This window comes from Sturnus vulgaris, chromosome 19, assembly GCF_052056855.1.
Source record: "Sturnus vulgaris isolate bStuVul1 chromosome 19, bStuVul1.hap1, whole genome shotgun sequence".
Lineage (NCBI taxonomy): Eukaryota > Metazoa > Chordata > Aves > Passeriformes > Sturnidae > Sturnus > Sturnus vulgaris.
The window spans coordinates 13706660-13721256 of NC_142261.1; the positions used below are offsets into that span (position 1 = coordinate 13706660).

The window sequence follows — 14597 nt, forward strand, 5'->3', positions numbered from 1 at the left end:
GCTCTCTTGATGCTGTGGCCCCCACCCCAGGGCTGATCCTGGCCCCAGCAGTGAGCACAGTGCAGCTAGGGTGCGCAGGATCATTTATTTTGTCACTTGCACTATGTTCAGGCTGAGGCACAGTGGTAGAGCAGGGAAGGAGCAAGCTTTGATCTCCAGGGTACCCTGTGGTGGTCCTTGCTCTGTGCCGATCACCATTTCTGCCAGAGCCCTGCCCTGGCCTCTTGTGCCATCTCAGGTGTGAGGCCAGCATTCCTCCCATGGGACAAGAGTCCTGCACTTGGAAATTCTTGGGGGGTTCTCCAAACTGCATTAGACCAGCTTTGCCCACCCTCCCCCTGTGTTGTCACCTCACAGCCCTGCCTGGGGTAGGAGTTTGGGCTGGGGGCAGAGAGGGAGGGCCTCTACCTGCCAGGCACACAACAGGGGTGAGGAATCACTGCAATAAATAAGGGAGGGAGTGTCTCAGCAGGGAAAGGGCAGAGGAAAGCACACAGCAAGCGCGCTATAGGGAGGAGGAAGGGAGCCACTGCGTCAGCGGCCCATGGCACAGCTATGTCTGTCCAGTTCCTGGGGGCTGTGCCCCTCTGGGGAGGTGCCACAGCCTGGGGGGCTGGTGGGGCTCATTCTCCGGCAGGGATAATAGCCCTGGTCTGCATTCTCCCGCCGCAGGCCCAGGGCCTGGTCAATCATCTCCAGGCGCAGTGCCGGCAGCAGGCCCAGGTTCCGGGGGTCAGCCCTGGCCAGGGAGCTGTCAGCAGAGACACGCCGGAGGCCACCTTGTTCCTGCAGAGTCTGGTAGAACGAGCTGCCCTCTGGGCTCTCAGCTGCCTGTCTCTGCTCCTTGCTTTTGACTCCAGGGTGCCCCAGCTCCTCCTGGGGCAGATGGATGGTGGGGATACTCCTGGAGAGGCTGCGACGGTTCTGGGGTGAGGGACTGCGGCTTGTACCCCTGTCCCGGCTTGATGGCCGCAGGATGAGGCCCTGGAACTTGGCCAGGCTGGGGCTTCGGCTCCGGTGGCGTTTCATCTTGCCTGGGCTGGGGCTACGGGATTTGGGGGCCAGGAGGACAAGTGTACTGTCATCCTCTTCTGAGCTGCTGCCTGAGCTGTCCGTAGAGCTGCTGCCCTCCTCTGACCTGGGTAGGGAAATCTGCAGCCCTGCATCAGCACTGCTAGCTGACCCTCACAGAGGACTGTTGGGTACCACACCAGCTGACCTCCCCCATCCAGAGACCCTTCCCATACCCATTCCCCCTTCACCCTCACCTCTTGGCTGTGCTCACCTGGAAGGGCTCAGTCACACCAGCAATGCTACTGGAGGTGTTGCTGTAGTATCCAAGGATGTACTCGCCGTTCCCCTTGGGCAGTGCTTCCTCAGAGAACATCACCTGCAGCCCAGAGATACCTGATGAGCACCGGGGTTGGCCCAGGAGTGCCCCTCCTCCACCCAGCAAATCTCTACTGCCAACACCATGAGCCTGCCCCAGGCTCAGCAAAAAGCAATAACGAGGTGCCTGCCTCTCCATCCAAGGGCACAAAGGGGCCATTGTCCCCACACTGTGGGGCAGAAGTGCCAGCAAGACAGCAGGGCTGGCCCCACCTCACCTGTGCATACAGCTGCTTCTCCAGGCAGCGCTCCCCATCATCACTCCTGGCCCAGACATAGGACACGTAGTCTTTAGGGTGCCGAAAGCCCACCTGTGCACAATACATAGGAGAACACAAGTGAGTGGGACAATGTGAGCCCCGCTCAGCACTATCACTCTTCAGTCTCGTGTTGCTCAGTCCCCTCTCATGAGGGGCTCACACAGAGTGACCCAAAGCTGCCTTGCACCCTCCCAGGTGTGCCCTGGGGCTCTGTGGGGCCCACAGAGCAGGAGGAAGAGGGAACTGCTGGAACTGAGCCTCCTGAAGCAGGACCACATCATGATGCCAGGGGAAGGGAGGGCACAGCTCTATGCCCTCACCATGTTCGCTGGTGGGGGGTAGCTCAGAAAGGACCCCGCAGTGCTGTGCAGTGCTCCCCACTCCCTCCAGCCCCAGCAGCCCCCAAGCCCCTACCCGGTAGAGTCCTATCCAGTCCCAGGAGCTCCGGTGGAAGCCAACAGCCATCTTGTACCTGACAACTGCTTGCTCAGGCCTGCTCCACTCGTCAGCCACATAAATCTCAACCAGGGGCTTGTCCACCTTGGAAGCAAACTGTCAGAGACAGGTACACAGTGAGCAAGGGCATAGCAAAGACCTGCCTGCACAGGGACCTCATGCATATACCCACAGCAGCTCCCAGTAAGGGGAAAGGCATCAAAGCTTGCCAAAGAGAAGCCCCCCCCACACAAGGCTGGGCATTCCACCCCTGCAGCCTCTGTTCCCAGCAGCCCTGAACAGTGCTCACCTGCACGGCAAAGATGGCAGCTACTGGCTTGTGGTCGCTGACGGTGTATTCCATGTGACTGCAGTAGCACAGCTGGCTCACTGACAGTACACCCTGGCTGGGCTGATGCCCACCTGTGCCCAGCCCCTTGCTGGGAGATTTTATCTTCCACAGGATGCGGTCGGTCCAGGCAGGTTTTCGCTTCTTGGCACTGCAGGGCACAGAGGGGCATCTCTTGCCTGGCAGGGGCAGTGGGCTCTGACCCAAACTGCCTCCCCCTGGCACTATGGCATGTGTGGGCAGCATATTGGCACTCAGCACAGCTGCAGGGAAAGACCTGCGCTGGCACCTGCACTGCCATCACATCCCAGTCCAGCCTGTGCCCGCCCCAGCATGGCTGCTCTCCCCACCCATCCACACCCACACTGACTCTGAGCCCCACAGGCTCCTGCATCTCTCAGCCCCACCTCAGCTCTGCTCTCCTACCTGCTGTCATACTTGTTGGTGCCCACATCAAACTTAAAAGTGGGTGGGAAGTTCAGGGGTCCCTCCTGGAAACCTCTGAGGACAGGCCACGTACTTTTGGCAATGTTCAGCTGTGGGAAAGAGAACAGATCAAGGAGCACAGCAACTCCCACAGCCAGACCCCTCCACAAACCCTGCCAAGATCTCTCCACCCTCACACACTGTGACATGCCAGTCCTGTTCCTGCCAGCTCCCTCAGCTCTCAGGGTTTGTCCATCTAAGCCAGTAGCTAGTCTGTAGGCTCAATGCCTCAGGTCTTCTTCACACACTGATGAGGGAACTGTGCCCAGCTCCATCCGGACTGACCTTGGTCTCTTGTATCCCTTCCTCCCCAGAGACATAAGAGCCAGGGCCCTTCATGTCCTACAGGTTGCAAGAGGACGTGCCCTGTCCCACAGCTGCATGGATAGTTTTGGGGAGAGTCTATCACTGCTTGGGGTCCAGTGTAGGCTGGCAGCATGCCCATCCCTCACCTGATCCTTCTCCCAGAGCTGGCTCAGGACATTGCTGTCAATGGCATACTTCACAAAGCAGATATCCAGGCTCTCGATGCGGAAATTGAGGTCCCCAAACCAAAATACGAGGCTGTGGATGGTAGCAAGGGCAACGGGCTGAAAGGGCTGAGGCTACCAGAACCAGGGACAGCAAAGGTAAGATGTCCCCAGACTGGAGGCAGCCTTAGCCCACAGCACAGATGCTCCTGGGAACACTGGCACAGGTCCGTGCTCAGCCAGCAGCCTAGCCAGCTGCCAGAATGCCGTAGGTAGGACCAAGCACCATTAGCTAAATGGGCCAGACTTCCCCAAGCTGAAATTGAGGGTGGAAATTTCCACCGTGAGGTACCCACTGGATTCAGATCGCACAGCCAGGACATCAAGACAGAGCTGGCCCCTCTCCTCGACTGCTCCCAAACCTCAACACTGCTAGTAAGGCAGGAGCTGTTCCAGCCCTAAATGTGGTAAGACCAAGACCCCTTTTAACATCTATCCTAACCATGCTGAGTCCATGCTGGGCCAGCTCTGCAGGCAAGACCTGATCTCCAAGCTGTGCTGGGATGCAGGGGACAGAGCCCAGTTCCTACATGGAGGTGGTCAAGGACTGGGACAAGCACTAAAGCCCAGACTGAGGAGAAAAGTGATGGGGTACGCACTCATGGTCCAAGATGCCGTTGGCCACGGGCCCCTCAAACTGCTGCATGTGCAGTATGGTGGCAAAGTCCTCCTTGCGCTGCTCCGCCTTCTCCAGGTGTGCTGGCAGGTGGCAGTTGAGGAAGCAGACCATGTGGCCGAAGATGGAGAGACGAACACTCACCCCACCCTTGTTGCCCTGCACCAAGAGGATCCCATGACTCCTTTGGAAGCCAGCCCCTTGCAATCTCCCCCCAGGGCCACACTCACCCAGTATCCCCCCAGCCCTGTCCTGGTGCAGTCTGTCTGGATGTCGTGCAAAAAGGGCAGGTGGTAGTACTTGGCAAACACCAGCAGGATCACACCTTGCATCCGCACTGTGCTGACCTGGAATGGGAGCAAGGGCTGAAGTAGGATGGTAGAGAGCCTAGGGACAGGGGGACAACTGCCCCCATTCCAGGCCATGGGGCAGCACCTCCACCCTTTCTGTGCCCCCTCATCCCACAGGTGACTACCAGCACATTTGGTTCAGAGATCTGTGCATACCCTTCTGAACGCTGACAGCCAAACCTGAGCCTCAGTGATGCTGGGCTTACATATGCTCTAAGCCAAATGCCACGGGGAGCTGAATATGTCTCGGGGAGCTGAGCTTCGCAGGCTGTTGCCAGTAGCACCAGCCAGTTCCCACATTCACCTCACCCTGGTTCAATGCAGGGGGCAACATAAAGTCACCCCAAAGCAGCAGAGGGGAAGCATAAGCACAGGAAAGGCAGCTGGGTGGCACAAGCCAAACAATTTGCTGGATGAGATGCAGCTGTAGTCCCTGCTGCTTGGATGGCTGCAGGCTGTCCCTCCAGCCAGCTCTCCCACTGCACCTCCCTCCATCCTGCAGTCCAGCTCTCTATCCCCGTGTCCCACCTGCCTAGCAGGCAGAGAACACCAGCTGCCAACTCCTTCAGGACTCCTTACCAGGATGAAGTGGAAGGGGCTCAGCACATCCATGAAGAGTTCACTCCACTGATCTGTGAAGAGGGCATCCTTCAAGCGCTTGTTTATCTTGGAGTTTACCTCCTGCAGACTGAGAGGAAATGTACAGGTCCTGCAGCCAGGTTAGGAAAGCATCTGTGTCCCAGTTAGTGAGAACTTGGGAGAGGTGCCAAAGCTCAATGCTGGGCAGCAGGACAGGGTGGGAAGGGCAGTTCAAGGGAAGACACTGATTTTAGAGCACAAATCAGCCATGTCCTTGCTCCAGTGATTCTGGGCCATTTGATGGCAGGAGGCACAAGTGGCCCTGAATCCAGGAGACCTTGGCCCTTTCTAAAGCAGAAATAGTAAAGCTGCACAGGGTTGAGCAGAAGTCTAAAGCCCATCTCAGTGTGCAAGAGGGGTTTACGGGGCCTTCAGTCTCTACAGAGAAGTCACATCCCAATAGCACAAGGCGTCCAGACATATTCGAGCTGCGTAGCTCAGAGCAGCAGCAACCAGAAAGCTAATAGTGCTCCTCCCAGCTCAGCAATTAATGAAGAGGGGGAAAAACATACACAGAGAACAGCGCAATCAGGAAATGTCTTACCCAAAAATATCCAGTGCTTAAAGCACAAAGACACAGGTCAGAAGAAGGACACAGGCAGGCAGAGATGCCAGGAAGTGAGGAGTAGCACGACACCCTGCTCTGGCCAGAACACGGTCCCAGCAGGTCCCTTACTATCAGCTACCCCCTCACCCCATCCATCCACCTCAGGTTGACCTCTGCCACCCACAGAACCATTCCATTGGCCTTCAAGGCTGAGGGGACTGAGAGTCTGGCTCAAACACAGCATCATAGCTCTAGCAGCATCAGCCCTCACACCACTATGCCCCCACAGATGGGAGCTTGGGGGCAGTCCTGAAGGCAGATCCCCCTCTTCCACCTCATACCTATAGGCAGAGGCTGCTTCCTGCTCCCTGTGCAAAGACAGTACATCCCTAGCCTTAGCAGTAATTCACACACCACTGCAGTCCTCAAGGAACAGCCACCCTCACCACAGTGCTGTGGCACTACCCTTCCAGCAGGTCTGTGTACCAGGCACATAGAGCCAGCCTCAGTAGAACAGCAGATCTATGCCCTCGAGGCTTGCGTACCACATGCAAAAGCAGACAGGAGGAGAATGCTCCCAGAGGGCTTGACCAGGCCTTGACAGACCTGACCCAAGGACTGCCACAGTTCACAGCAAGAGCAGGGCTAACTTGACCCAGCATAGTGAGCCTCAGGCTCGATGAGTATTCAAGTCTAATCATTACTTAAGGGTTTTGGTTCCTCTCAGCACTCGCATTTTAGCAGGTGCTGATTCTCCATCACCTTTTCTGATATGCTATCATTTGTGATGCACACCCTTCCCTGCTCCCCATGCCCCAAGGGAGGCTGGGGCTGCAGCTCTTCCATTCCTTGTTCCCTAGGGCTTTGGGGATTCCCCAAAAAGGGAATTCGCCAGAGGGAGGAGGGGAAGGAAAAGGGGGAGCCGCACCTCATCCTCTTACCCAATGGCGATCATGTCCACATCGTTTGTTTCACCCGTGTTGAGGTGCAGCAGGGACGTCACATCATTTGGGGGCATGGCTGTACCTACGTTCCAGGTGACCACTGTGATGCTTGGGAGGACAAAGGAAGAACAGGCTAACACGAGGGCTTGGAGGGGTTCTTTGTAACCCTGTTCAGCCCCCAGATCCACAAGGAAGCTTTTTGCTGGCAACAGAAGTAGCCAAGGCTAAAGCTTAGTCATGGCATATACACCAGCTCCTTAACTCCCGTATAAGAGAGATGGATCCTTGCCTCCAAGATCCCTCAGGATGTACACCTGAAATTCTAGAAACCAGCACAAAGAGCCCTCGTCTTCATCATCACCAGCTGACACAAGCAGGCTGCGAGACAAGGTGTCTCTGGAAAACCGCTTCCCCCCCTTCCCCAGGAAGGCTCAGGCTCCTGGGGAAAAGGACCCGGATCTCAGTTCCCAGCCCCTGCCAGTCACAAAGGCCAGGGCAGCACATGTGACAGCGGTGCTGCAGCACCGCAGTGGTGTCCTTCACCAACGCAAAGCCACATCCGTCACAACACATCAATTCCATTGCGCAACGGGCACCAGCAAAGGGCCCGCAGGCTCTTTTGGTAGTGACAGGAGCCTCAGTCACAGGGGAGACATTTCAATAGGGAAGGAGAGCAGTGCCACGCTAAGCCCAGTGCTCGGGGACAGCCGGGGCATGTGGCACTCACTCCACAGTCGGTATTTCTATCACGATATCCCGCACAAACAGTGGGCACCAGGCATCCTCCCCGCCGGGAGCTTGCCTCGCACCCCTGCTGAACCCGTCACAGCAGAGGAAAGGGCACAGCGGGTGCTGCTCCCACACCACTGCGAGCCCCGTCCCCGCGAGCGCCCCGCGGACTCACTCACCGGAACGCGCCTTCCTCCGGCGCCCGTCCCGAGCAGTCGGGCAGCGGATCGCAGACGTCGCTGGGACCGAGCTGGCCGAGGGGTCGGGGGAGGACGGGCAGCTCGCCGGGCTCCGCTCGGGGGGTCAGGCCCGCCCACCCGCCGACAAGGAACTCGCTGGACACAGCCTTGGGCAGCGCGGGGGCGCGGGGCACGGCGGGGCCGGCCCAGGCCGCAATGTGGTCGCTGGACTCCGCTTTGGGCAGCATCTCCCGCCGCTCTGACGGGGCCGGCGCGGGGCCGAGCGCTGCCGGGGACGCGGGCCCGCCTGGGCCGAGGGGCAGCAGGGCCGGCGGCGGGAGACCCTCGGGCGGGGTCCGGGCCGGGGACCGCTCCTCGGTTCCTGCGCGCCGCGGGCAGCCGTGCCCGAAGCCCTGCCCGTCCGGTCGGGAGCTCCTACGGCCGCCCGGGACGCCGCCGCCGAGGAAAGACGCCGCCGAAGCCCCAGCGTCGGGCGCGAGCCGAGCCGCTCTCCCGGGGCCGCGCGGAGGGCCGGGTCGGGACCCCGCGCCGGCGGCCAAGCCCCGGTCGGCACTGCCGCGCCGGGCCGGGTCCATGGGCGGGAGGAGACCGCAGCGGCCCCGGCCCGGCCCGGCCCGGGCCCGCGCACCTTGCGGCCCCACCCCGTGACGTTTCACACAGTGACGTCAACGCCCGCCACCTGCGCGGCGCCTGAAAGGCGCAAAGAGAGGCCCCGCCCCTTGCTCACCTGCCGCTCCGCCCCGCTCACGTGACGGCCCGTGCTTCTCCCCCTCTCTCTGCCCCCCGGAAGCCTTTCCTCGCGTGTGCGTACCCTCCCCTTCACACCTGTCCTTGCGCACCTGTCCTCGCAATTGCATGTCTGTCCCTGCTCGTACACACTTGCCCTTGCAAGTGCAGATCTGGCCGTGCAAAGAAATGCCTGTCCTGGTGCATTACTGTATATACTGTGTATATGACTTTGTTCAGCACTGCAGCTCATGTGTCAGCTTGTGCCAGATATGTCTATGGTCTGCTGCAGAGTGTTTGCATTGTTGGTGAGCACACACACCCTCGTGGCGCCTGGGTGTGAGTGTGTGTGTCCATGTGTGTCCATGTGTGTCTGTGTCTGGCTGTGTGTGTATTTACATGTGGGCTGCGTGTGCTGCATGCGCACCTCTATGTGTGTACTGCTCCGCGTGTGCAGATGTGTGTGCAGCTCTGTGCAGCTGTGTGTTTGTAGCTGGGGGTGTGTGTGTATCTGTATGCAGTTGTGTGTATGTGGCTCTGTGTGTAGGTGCTGCTGCACCTGTGTGTGGCAGTGCCCATGTGCTCAGCGAAGCACTTTTTACAGGCGGGTGTGAACACCTGCACTCGGGGTGCACACACACACAGCAGTCCGGGTGACAGGTCCACCCTCAGCCTGTACCTGCCACAGTGTCTGGGGAAGACTAGAGCTTGAGAAGGAGGAGGATCCTGGTGAATTAAGGAGTGAAGCGGAGGAGGATACTGGTCAGAGAGTACAAAATCCCTGGATCCTCGTAGGACTGAGTCAGGAGCCAAGGGAACTGTGAGAAGTGGCTCCTGCCATCGTGAGGGGGCACTTGCAATAATTTGTGGTCAATGGTGGCAACTGGGAAAGGACTGAGGAGAGCTGATGCAACTGCTAGTTTCTGGAAGGGTGAGAAGGTGGACTCGAGGCCAGTTTGCCTCACCTTCAGCATGGGAAGATGAAAGAACAGTAAGTTCTGGTAACCATCACTGGGCACATGAACAACAACCTCTTGAGGGATCAGTTTGGCTTCTCCAAGGGAAGGTCCTGCTTGGACACCAACCACCTTCCGTGATGGAGTGAGCAGCTGGCAGATGTGAACAGCAGGGGACAGTGTTCACCGGCACTGCTTGGGGGCGGCGGGCTCATCTGTCCTAGGGAAGCTGTTGGCCTATGTGCTGGATAAACAGAACTGGAGGCAGGATGACTGGATCCAGGGGTGGAGATCAGTGGCACACGGTCCTGTGGGAAGCCAGTCACTCATGGTGTCTCTAGGTATCCCTGATGGGCCCTTGCCTGTTGAACACCTTCATCCCACCTGGCCACCATGACACGGCACTCTCGGCAACTGTGCAGATGACAGCAAACTGGGAGGAGTGGCTGAAAAAACAGAGAGTCATGTGTCCATCCAGAGGGACCTGGATAGGCTGGAGAAATGGGCCGTCAGGGATCTCCCGAGGCTCAACCAGGGAGCATGCAGGGTCCTGCCCCTGGAGAGGAGCAACCCTGGCACTGGGACGTGCTGGGGTCCACCCTGCTGGAAGGCAACTTTGCAGAGGGATATGAGGGGGACGCCAAATTGACCATGAGCTGACCATCTCCTCAGGGCAAAGGAAGTGAATGATATCCTGGGCTGCACTGGGGGTGTTGAGCAGCAAATCACAGGAGGTCACGGAGGTGCCTGTGAGGCCACCCCTGGAGTGCTGTGTCCAGTGCAGAGCTCCTAAGAGCAAGTCCTGGAGACACGGACGTGCTGGAGGGAGTCCAGTGAAGGGCCCCAAGGAGGAAAGGCTGGAGCATCTTTCATGTAAGGATAATATGTGAGACATGGGACTGTGCCTCCCAGAGCAGAGAAAGCTCAGGGGGATTTCATTCATGTATATAAATATCTGAGGGGAAGTGTAGAGGACAGAGACTGGCTCTTCCCAGTGGTCCAGAGGCAGGACCAGAGGCCATGGGCACAAAATAGAATGCAGGAGGGTCCCTCTGCATGTCAGGAAACACTTTTGCCTGGCCCAAGTTGCCCAGGAAGGTGTGCAGTTTCCATCCTTGGATATTCACAGGGCGACTGTCCTGGGCCCCTGGCTCTGAGTGACCTTGCCTGAACAGATGATGGGACCAGAGAGACCCCAATCCAAAACCCCATGACCTGTGTCTGGGATGTGCCCATGCATGGGTGTCTATGTGCAGCTGCGGTGGGGGGAAGAGGGGGGGTAGTAGGGATTTGAGGTAGGTGTGTGCAGGTGTACATGATAGTTTGCACATGCGTGTGCCTCAGATATGTGTGTGTGCAGTGTGTGCATACAGCTGGGTGTACATGTAGATCAGCATGCATGCACACACTATTGCATGTGTGACTGGGGTGCTGGTTGTATCCCTGTGCACTACTGTGTAGGCTGGTATGTGTGACTATAGTTGTGTGGCTGGGAGCAAGTGGAAGGCGGGTAGCAGTGTGTGTGTATCCATGTGCTGTTGTGCATACTGCGTTTAAATGTATGCAGGGCTGCGTGCACACAACTGTGCATGTGTATGTGTGTGTGCAGCTGTATATGCAGGATGGTGTGTTGTGTGTGCTGCTATGAGTGAATGCACACACCCTGACTTGAGTGTCTCTGCGTATCTTTGTACTATGTGGTGTCACTGTGCATGCTGTGGATGTGTGCAGTGCTGGTGTCATGGGGGTGTGTGCGGTACAGGTGTGTGAGAGATAGTGTGTGTGGTGTTGGGGTGTGTGGTGTTGTTGGGCTGTGTTGGTCTGTGCACGTGGTGTGTGGTGTTGGGTGTGTGTGTTGGTGTGCGCAGGGTTGGTGGGAGTGGTGTGTGTTGCTGTGTGCTGTTGGTATGTATGTGCTGGCATGTGGTGGTGTTGTGTGTGTTGCTGCTGCTGCTGTGTGTTGTTTCTGCGTTGTTCTGTGCTTGGGGTGTGTGTGTGTGTTCTGTGTGTATGTGGCAGTTCTTGGCAACAAGGTACCTTGCAAGCCTTGCCCAGATAGAAATCAAGCTCGCAAGGCACCTTTCAAGACAGCAGAGGAAGAGATCAAGAAGTACGGACGAGATAATCCCATAGAGTATTTATTTCTTCTACGAAGGGGGTCCAGTCCAGCAAATCCAATGCGTGGGGGTTCAAAGGGGTCTTTTTATAGGGTTTAAGGGTTTTGTATTTTGCACCAATTACAAAGGGAATTCTATAACTAAACAATCTACAAAGAACTTTAGGAGAAAAAGGGACCAATTATCTAAGAGGAAAATGGACCACTAAAATCACAGAAAGATAACACAGGGGTCTACAGGGGGAGCAAGATGCTTCTTGGTATTGTTATGAATGATGTTCTATTTTTTCCAATTTATCAAGCAACAAGATTAAATTTAATAGTAAGTTTTTAATAGTAACAAAATGAATACAATCAAAGTATTGGAGATGAAACAATCAAAGTGCATATATTTAAGAATATACAAAATTTGGCAGTAAGTAATTCAGTATAATTGAGGTTCGTATAAAGCATAAGCAAAACCGACCGGGGAGGGGCCCCCCTCCGACCGGGGATACGGGGAGTGGCTCGCCATTCCTCACGTATCAAAGCATCCAGGCTAACAATCCCACTTATATACTGTAGGCTACAGAAGTTTCTAGAAAGTTCCTCCTAGTTTTTATTTCTAAAAACTACGTAACTATATTGCATGGCGCATGCTCTACTAATGGGTTAGGGGGTCTCTCATCCTTTTGAGGGTCTTATTTCCGATGAAGGCTCATCGTCTTCATCAGTGACTGAGGTGTGACCTGCAGGTAGCGCAGGCGCCCTGTGTGACTGAGCAGATGTTTTCCATAACAAGACTTTAATTGAGTCCCATGCTTGGAATCATCCCATTTTGGCCCATTTCAAGGTCAAAACTTTCTAGATGCTGTTTGTCAGACCTACGTCCTTCTACTATTTTTGTTTGACTTTCTTCCAACCTCCTTCTTCGACTCCCAACATCTGGAAGATGTCCTTTGCCCTGTCTCACCCATCTCCCTCCTCACTCTGTAACAATTGTCTTCTATTGATTTAAATACAATTTTGTTAATATAGTTACAACTTAATTAGCACGAATCACATTTATCACAGTATTAGTCACTATAAGCAAACAATTTCTTATCTTAAGGTATTGTTTTCCATGAGGCCTTCTCTAGGGATTCAGAGATGGTCTCTGCTTCAGAAATGGTCTCTGCTCCCTCCACAGGTGGTGCTGTTGGTGTGTGTGGTGCCGGTTGGTGCACGGTGTGTGTGATGGTGCTGTTGGTGGTGCTGTTGGTGTGTGGTGCCGGTTGGTGCACGGTGTGTGTATGATGGTGCTGTTGGTGGTGCTGTTGGTCTGTGTGGTGCCGATTGGTGCACGGTGTGTGATGGTGCTCTTGGTGGTGCTGTTGGTCTGTGTAGTGCCGGTTGGCGCACGGTTCGCGCCCGCGGAACTTACGCGCCACTCACACGGCGAGCACGTCCGTGGACGTGATTGCGCGCGTCCGTGCCTAAGCGCATGCGCACGCACGTGTTCGTGCGAGTGACTCGGTGCGCATGCGCGTTGCCGTGCGCGTGCCCGAGTCGTGCCGGACGTGGCAGCGGCGGGGGCGATGCGGGCGTTGTCGTCGTGGCCGTGTCCAGGGCCGTGGCTGTGGCTGTGGCTTCTGCTTACGGCGGTGCCAGCGGCGGGCGGCGGCTGGGAGCACCCGCGGCTCAGCGAGGCCGTGCTGCGGGACCTAGCCCGCGGCAAGGTGGAGGTGAGCGCAGGCGAGGGTCGCGGGGCACGCCGGGGGTCACCTAATGCCCACCGGGTGCCTGACGGGGTGTCCACTCTCGCAGACTTGCGGCGGGTGACGGCTGAACCGCCTCAGGGAGGTACGTACCGGGGCCGGGCTGGGGCGGGGAGCTGGGGCTTCCCAACGCTGAGCCGGGCCCGGCCGGCCACTCTCCGCAGGTGAAGGCGTTCGTCACCCAGGACATCCCGCTCTAGTACCCACCGGCGGCGGCTGCAGCGCTGGGGTCCGGATGGGATGGGATGGGATGGGATGGGATGGGATGGGATGGGATGGGATGGGATGGGATGGGATGGGATGGGATGGGATGGGATGGGATGGGATGGGGTTTTGTGAGGTATGAAGGACAGGGTTTGGTGAGGAGTGGAGGACGGGTGGTTGGGGCATGTGATGGAGAATTGGATGGTATTACGTGGGAAACAGGATGGGATGGAGGACGGAACAGATGGGATGGAAGGGAATAGGAGGATATGAGAAGATGGGCTGGGATAGAGGATGGTACAGTTTAGACAGGAATGGAATATGACAGAGGATAGAAGGGGATGTGATGAAGGATGGAATGGGATAAGGGTTGCATGGGCCTGACCAGTGCTGCCCACTCCTTGACACATTGCCCAGCCATAACCTGGAGATGAAACACCTGCCTGGTGCCGACCCTGAGCTTGTGCTCCTCAGCCACCGGTATAAAGAGCTAGAGGTGAGTGGGCAGTGTGGCACCTGCTGCCACAGGGCCTGGGGTGGTCAGTGCCCCACAGGTGCCAGGCTACAGCCCCTCTCTGGGTGCAGAGAATTCCCCTGAGCGACATGACCCGGGAAGAGATCAACCAGCTGGTGCAGGATTTGGGCTTCTACCGCAAGGAGACACCTGATGCCCCTGTGCCAGAGGAGTTCCAGTTTGCCCCTGCCAAGCCTCTGCCAATACTGCTGCACCCCCAGGCACCCACCGCTGATGGCAAGACCCCACCCAAACGTGACAAGGAAGAACACCCAGACCTCTAGCAAGGAATGTCACACTTGGGATAGGGTCCTGCAGCCAGTCCCCAGTGTAGGGAATGAGGATGTTATGGCAGCTGGGGATGGTGTCACAGGGTGGCAAAGGTTTTTCCCCTCCACTCTTGCTTGGCACTGTGTAGCCTCTGCCCAAGGATACCCTAGGCAGATCCAGCCTCAAGCAGGAGCTTCCTGGGCACTTGTGGGCATTCCAAGGGTCCTGTGTGCTGGTTGATGCCCACCTGTCCTTGGAGCCCATTATCCGTGGCCAGCTGAGAGGAACAGCATTCCTTGCAGTCCCTTGCTGTGCCCAGAGATTTAGCTGCTCCGAGCACTAGGCAGCAGTATCCTGCCTGCATGGGACAGAATGAAACCCTCAGCAGAAAGCGCCAGGTGCTAAGGGTAGATGTGCTGAGTCCCAGTAGTGGGAGAGCTGCCCCAAGAAGGGGCTTTATCCCCCAGCAGGGTTATGTTATATCCAGCTCCTAGTAAAGCTCTTATTTGCAGTCATCTACATTGTGTAATCTTTTCAGAGAGAGCTCAGTGGTGTGCGTCCCACACTGCTCTGTTCCAAGGACAGCTGGGTGCCCCAGAGC

The 14597-nt window shown here is 57.0% G+C and overlaps 2 protein-coding genes across 4 annotated transcripts; one reads left to right on the top strand and one right to left on the bottom strand.

Annotated features, from left to right (window-relative positions):
* Positions 1-66: 66 nt before the first annotated feature.
* Positions 67-8064, bottom strand: INPP5J (inositol polyphosphate-5-phosphatase J). Of its 3 annotated transcripts, none has more exons than XM_014894808.2 (12): positions 7454-8064; positions 6543-6653; positions 4995-5103; positions 4296-4412; positions 4049-4224; positions 3372-3483; positions 2860-2969; positions 2395-2584; positions 2064-2201; positions 1608-1700; positions 1286-1390; positions 67-1152 (listed from the first exon to the last, which is right to left on the bottom strand). In XM_014894808.2, exons 1-12 carry the CDS (start codon positions 8047-8049, stop codon positions 535-537), a joined length of 2475 nt encoding a protein of 824 aa, XP_014750294.2. In that variant the 5' UTR covers positions 8050-8064; the 3' UTR covers positions 67-534. The 3 variants fall into 3 exon arrangements, with proteins under 3 accessions (XP_014750294.2, XP_088032150.1, XP_088032149.1); XM_088176024.1 differs by having other exon boundaries at positions 67-1045; positions 4995-5124; XM_088176023.1 differs by having other exon boundaries at positions 4995-5124.
* Positions 8065-12760: 4696 nt separating this feature from the next.
* On the top strand, positions 12761-14511 carry SELENOM (selenoprotein M). The gene is made up of 5 exons (XM_014894819.2): positions 12761-12975; positions 13058-13093; positions 13173-13207; positions 13630-13708; positions 13798-14511. The coding sequence occupies exons 1-5, from the start codon at positions 12829-12831 to the stop codon at positions 14008-14010; spliced, it is 510 nt and encodes a 169-aa protein (XP_014750305.1). The 5' UTR covers positions 12761-12828; the 3' UTR covers positions 14011-14511.
* Positions 14512-14597: the final 86 nt, after the last annotated feature.

What these genes read in the sequence shown, in the direction of transcription:
- INPP5J (XM_088176023.1), bottom strand. Translation starts at nt 8,049, where the DNA reads ATGGACCCGGCCCGGCGCGGCAGTGCCGACCGGGGCTTGGCCGCCGGC. An exon ending in CCGGAGGAAGGCGCGTTCCG is followed by an intron (nt 6,654 to 7,453) that starts GTGAGTGAGTCC and finishes TGTCCTCCCAAG; the next exon opens with CATCACAGTGGTCACCTGGA. An exon ending in AACGGCATCTTGGACCATGA is followed by an intron (nt 3,484 to 4,048) that starts GTGCGTACCCCA and finishes TACCATCCACAG; the next exon opens with CCTCGTATTTTGGTTTGGGG.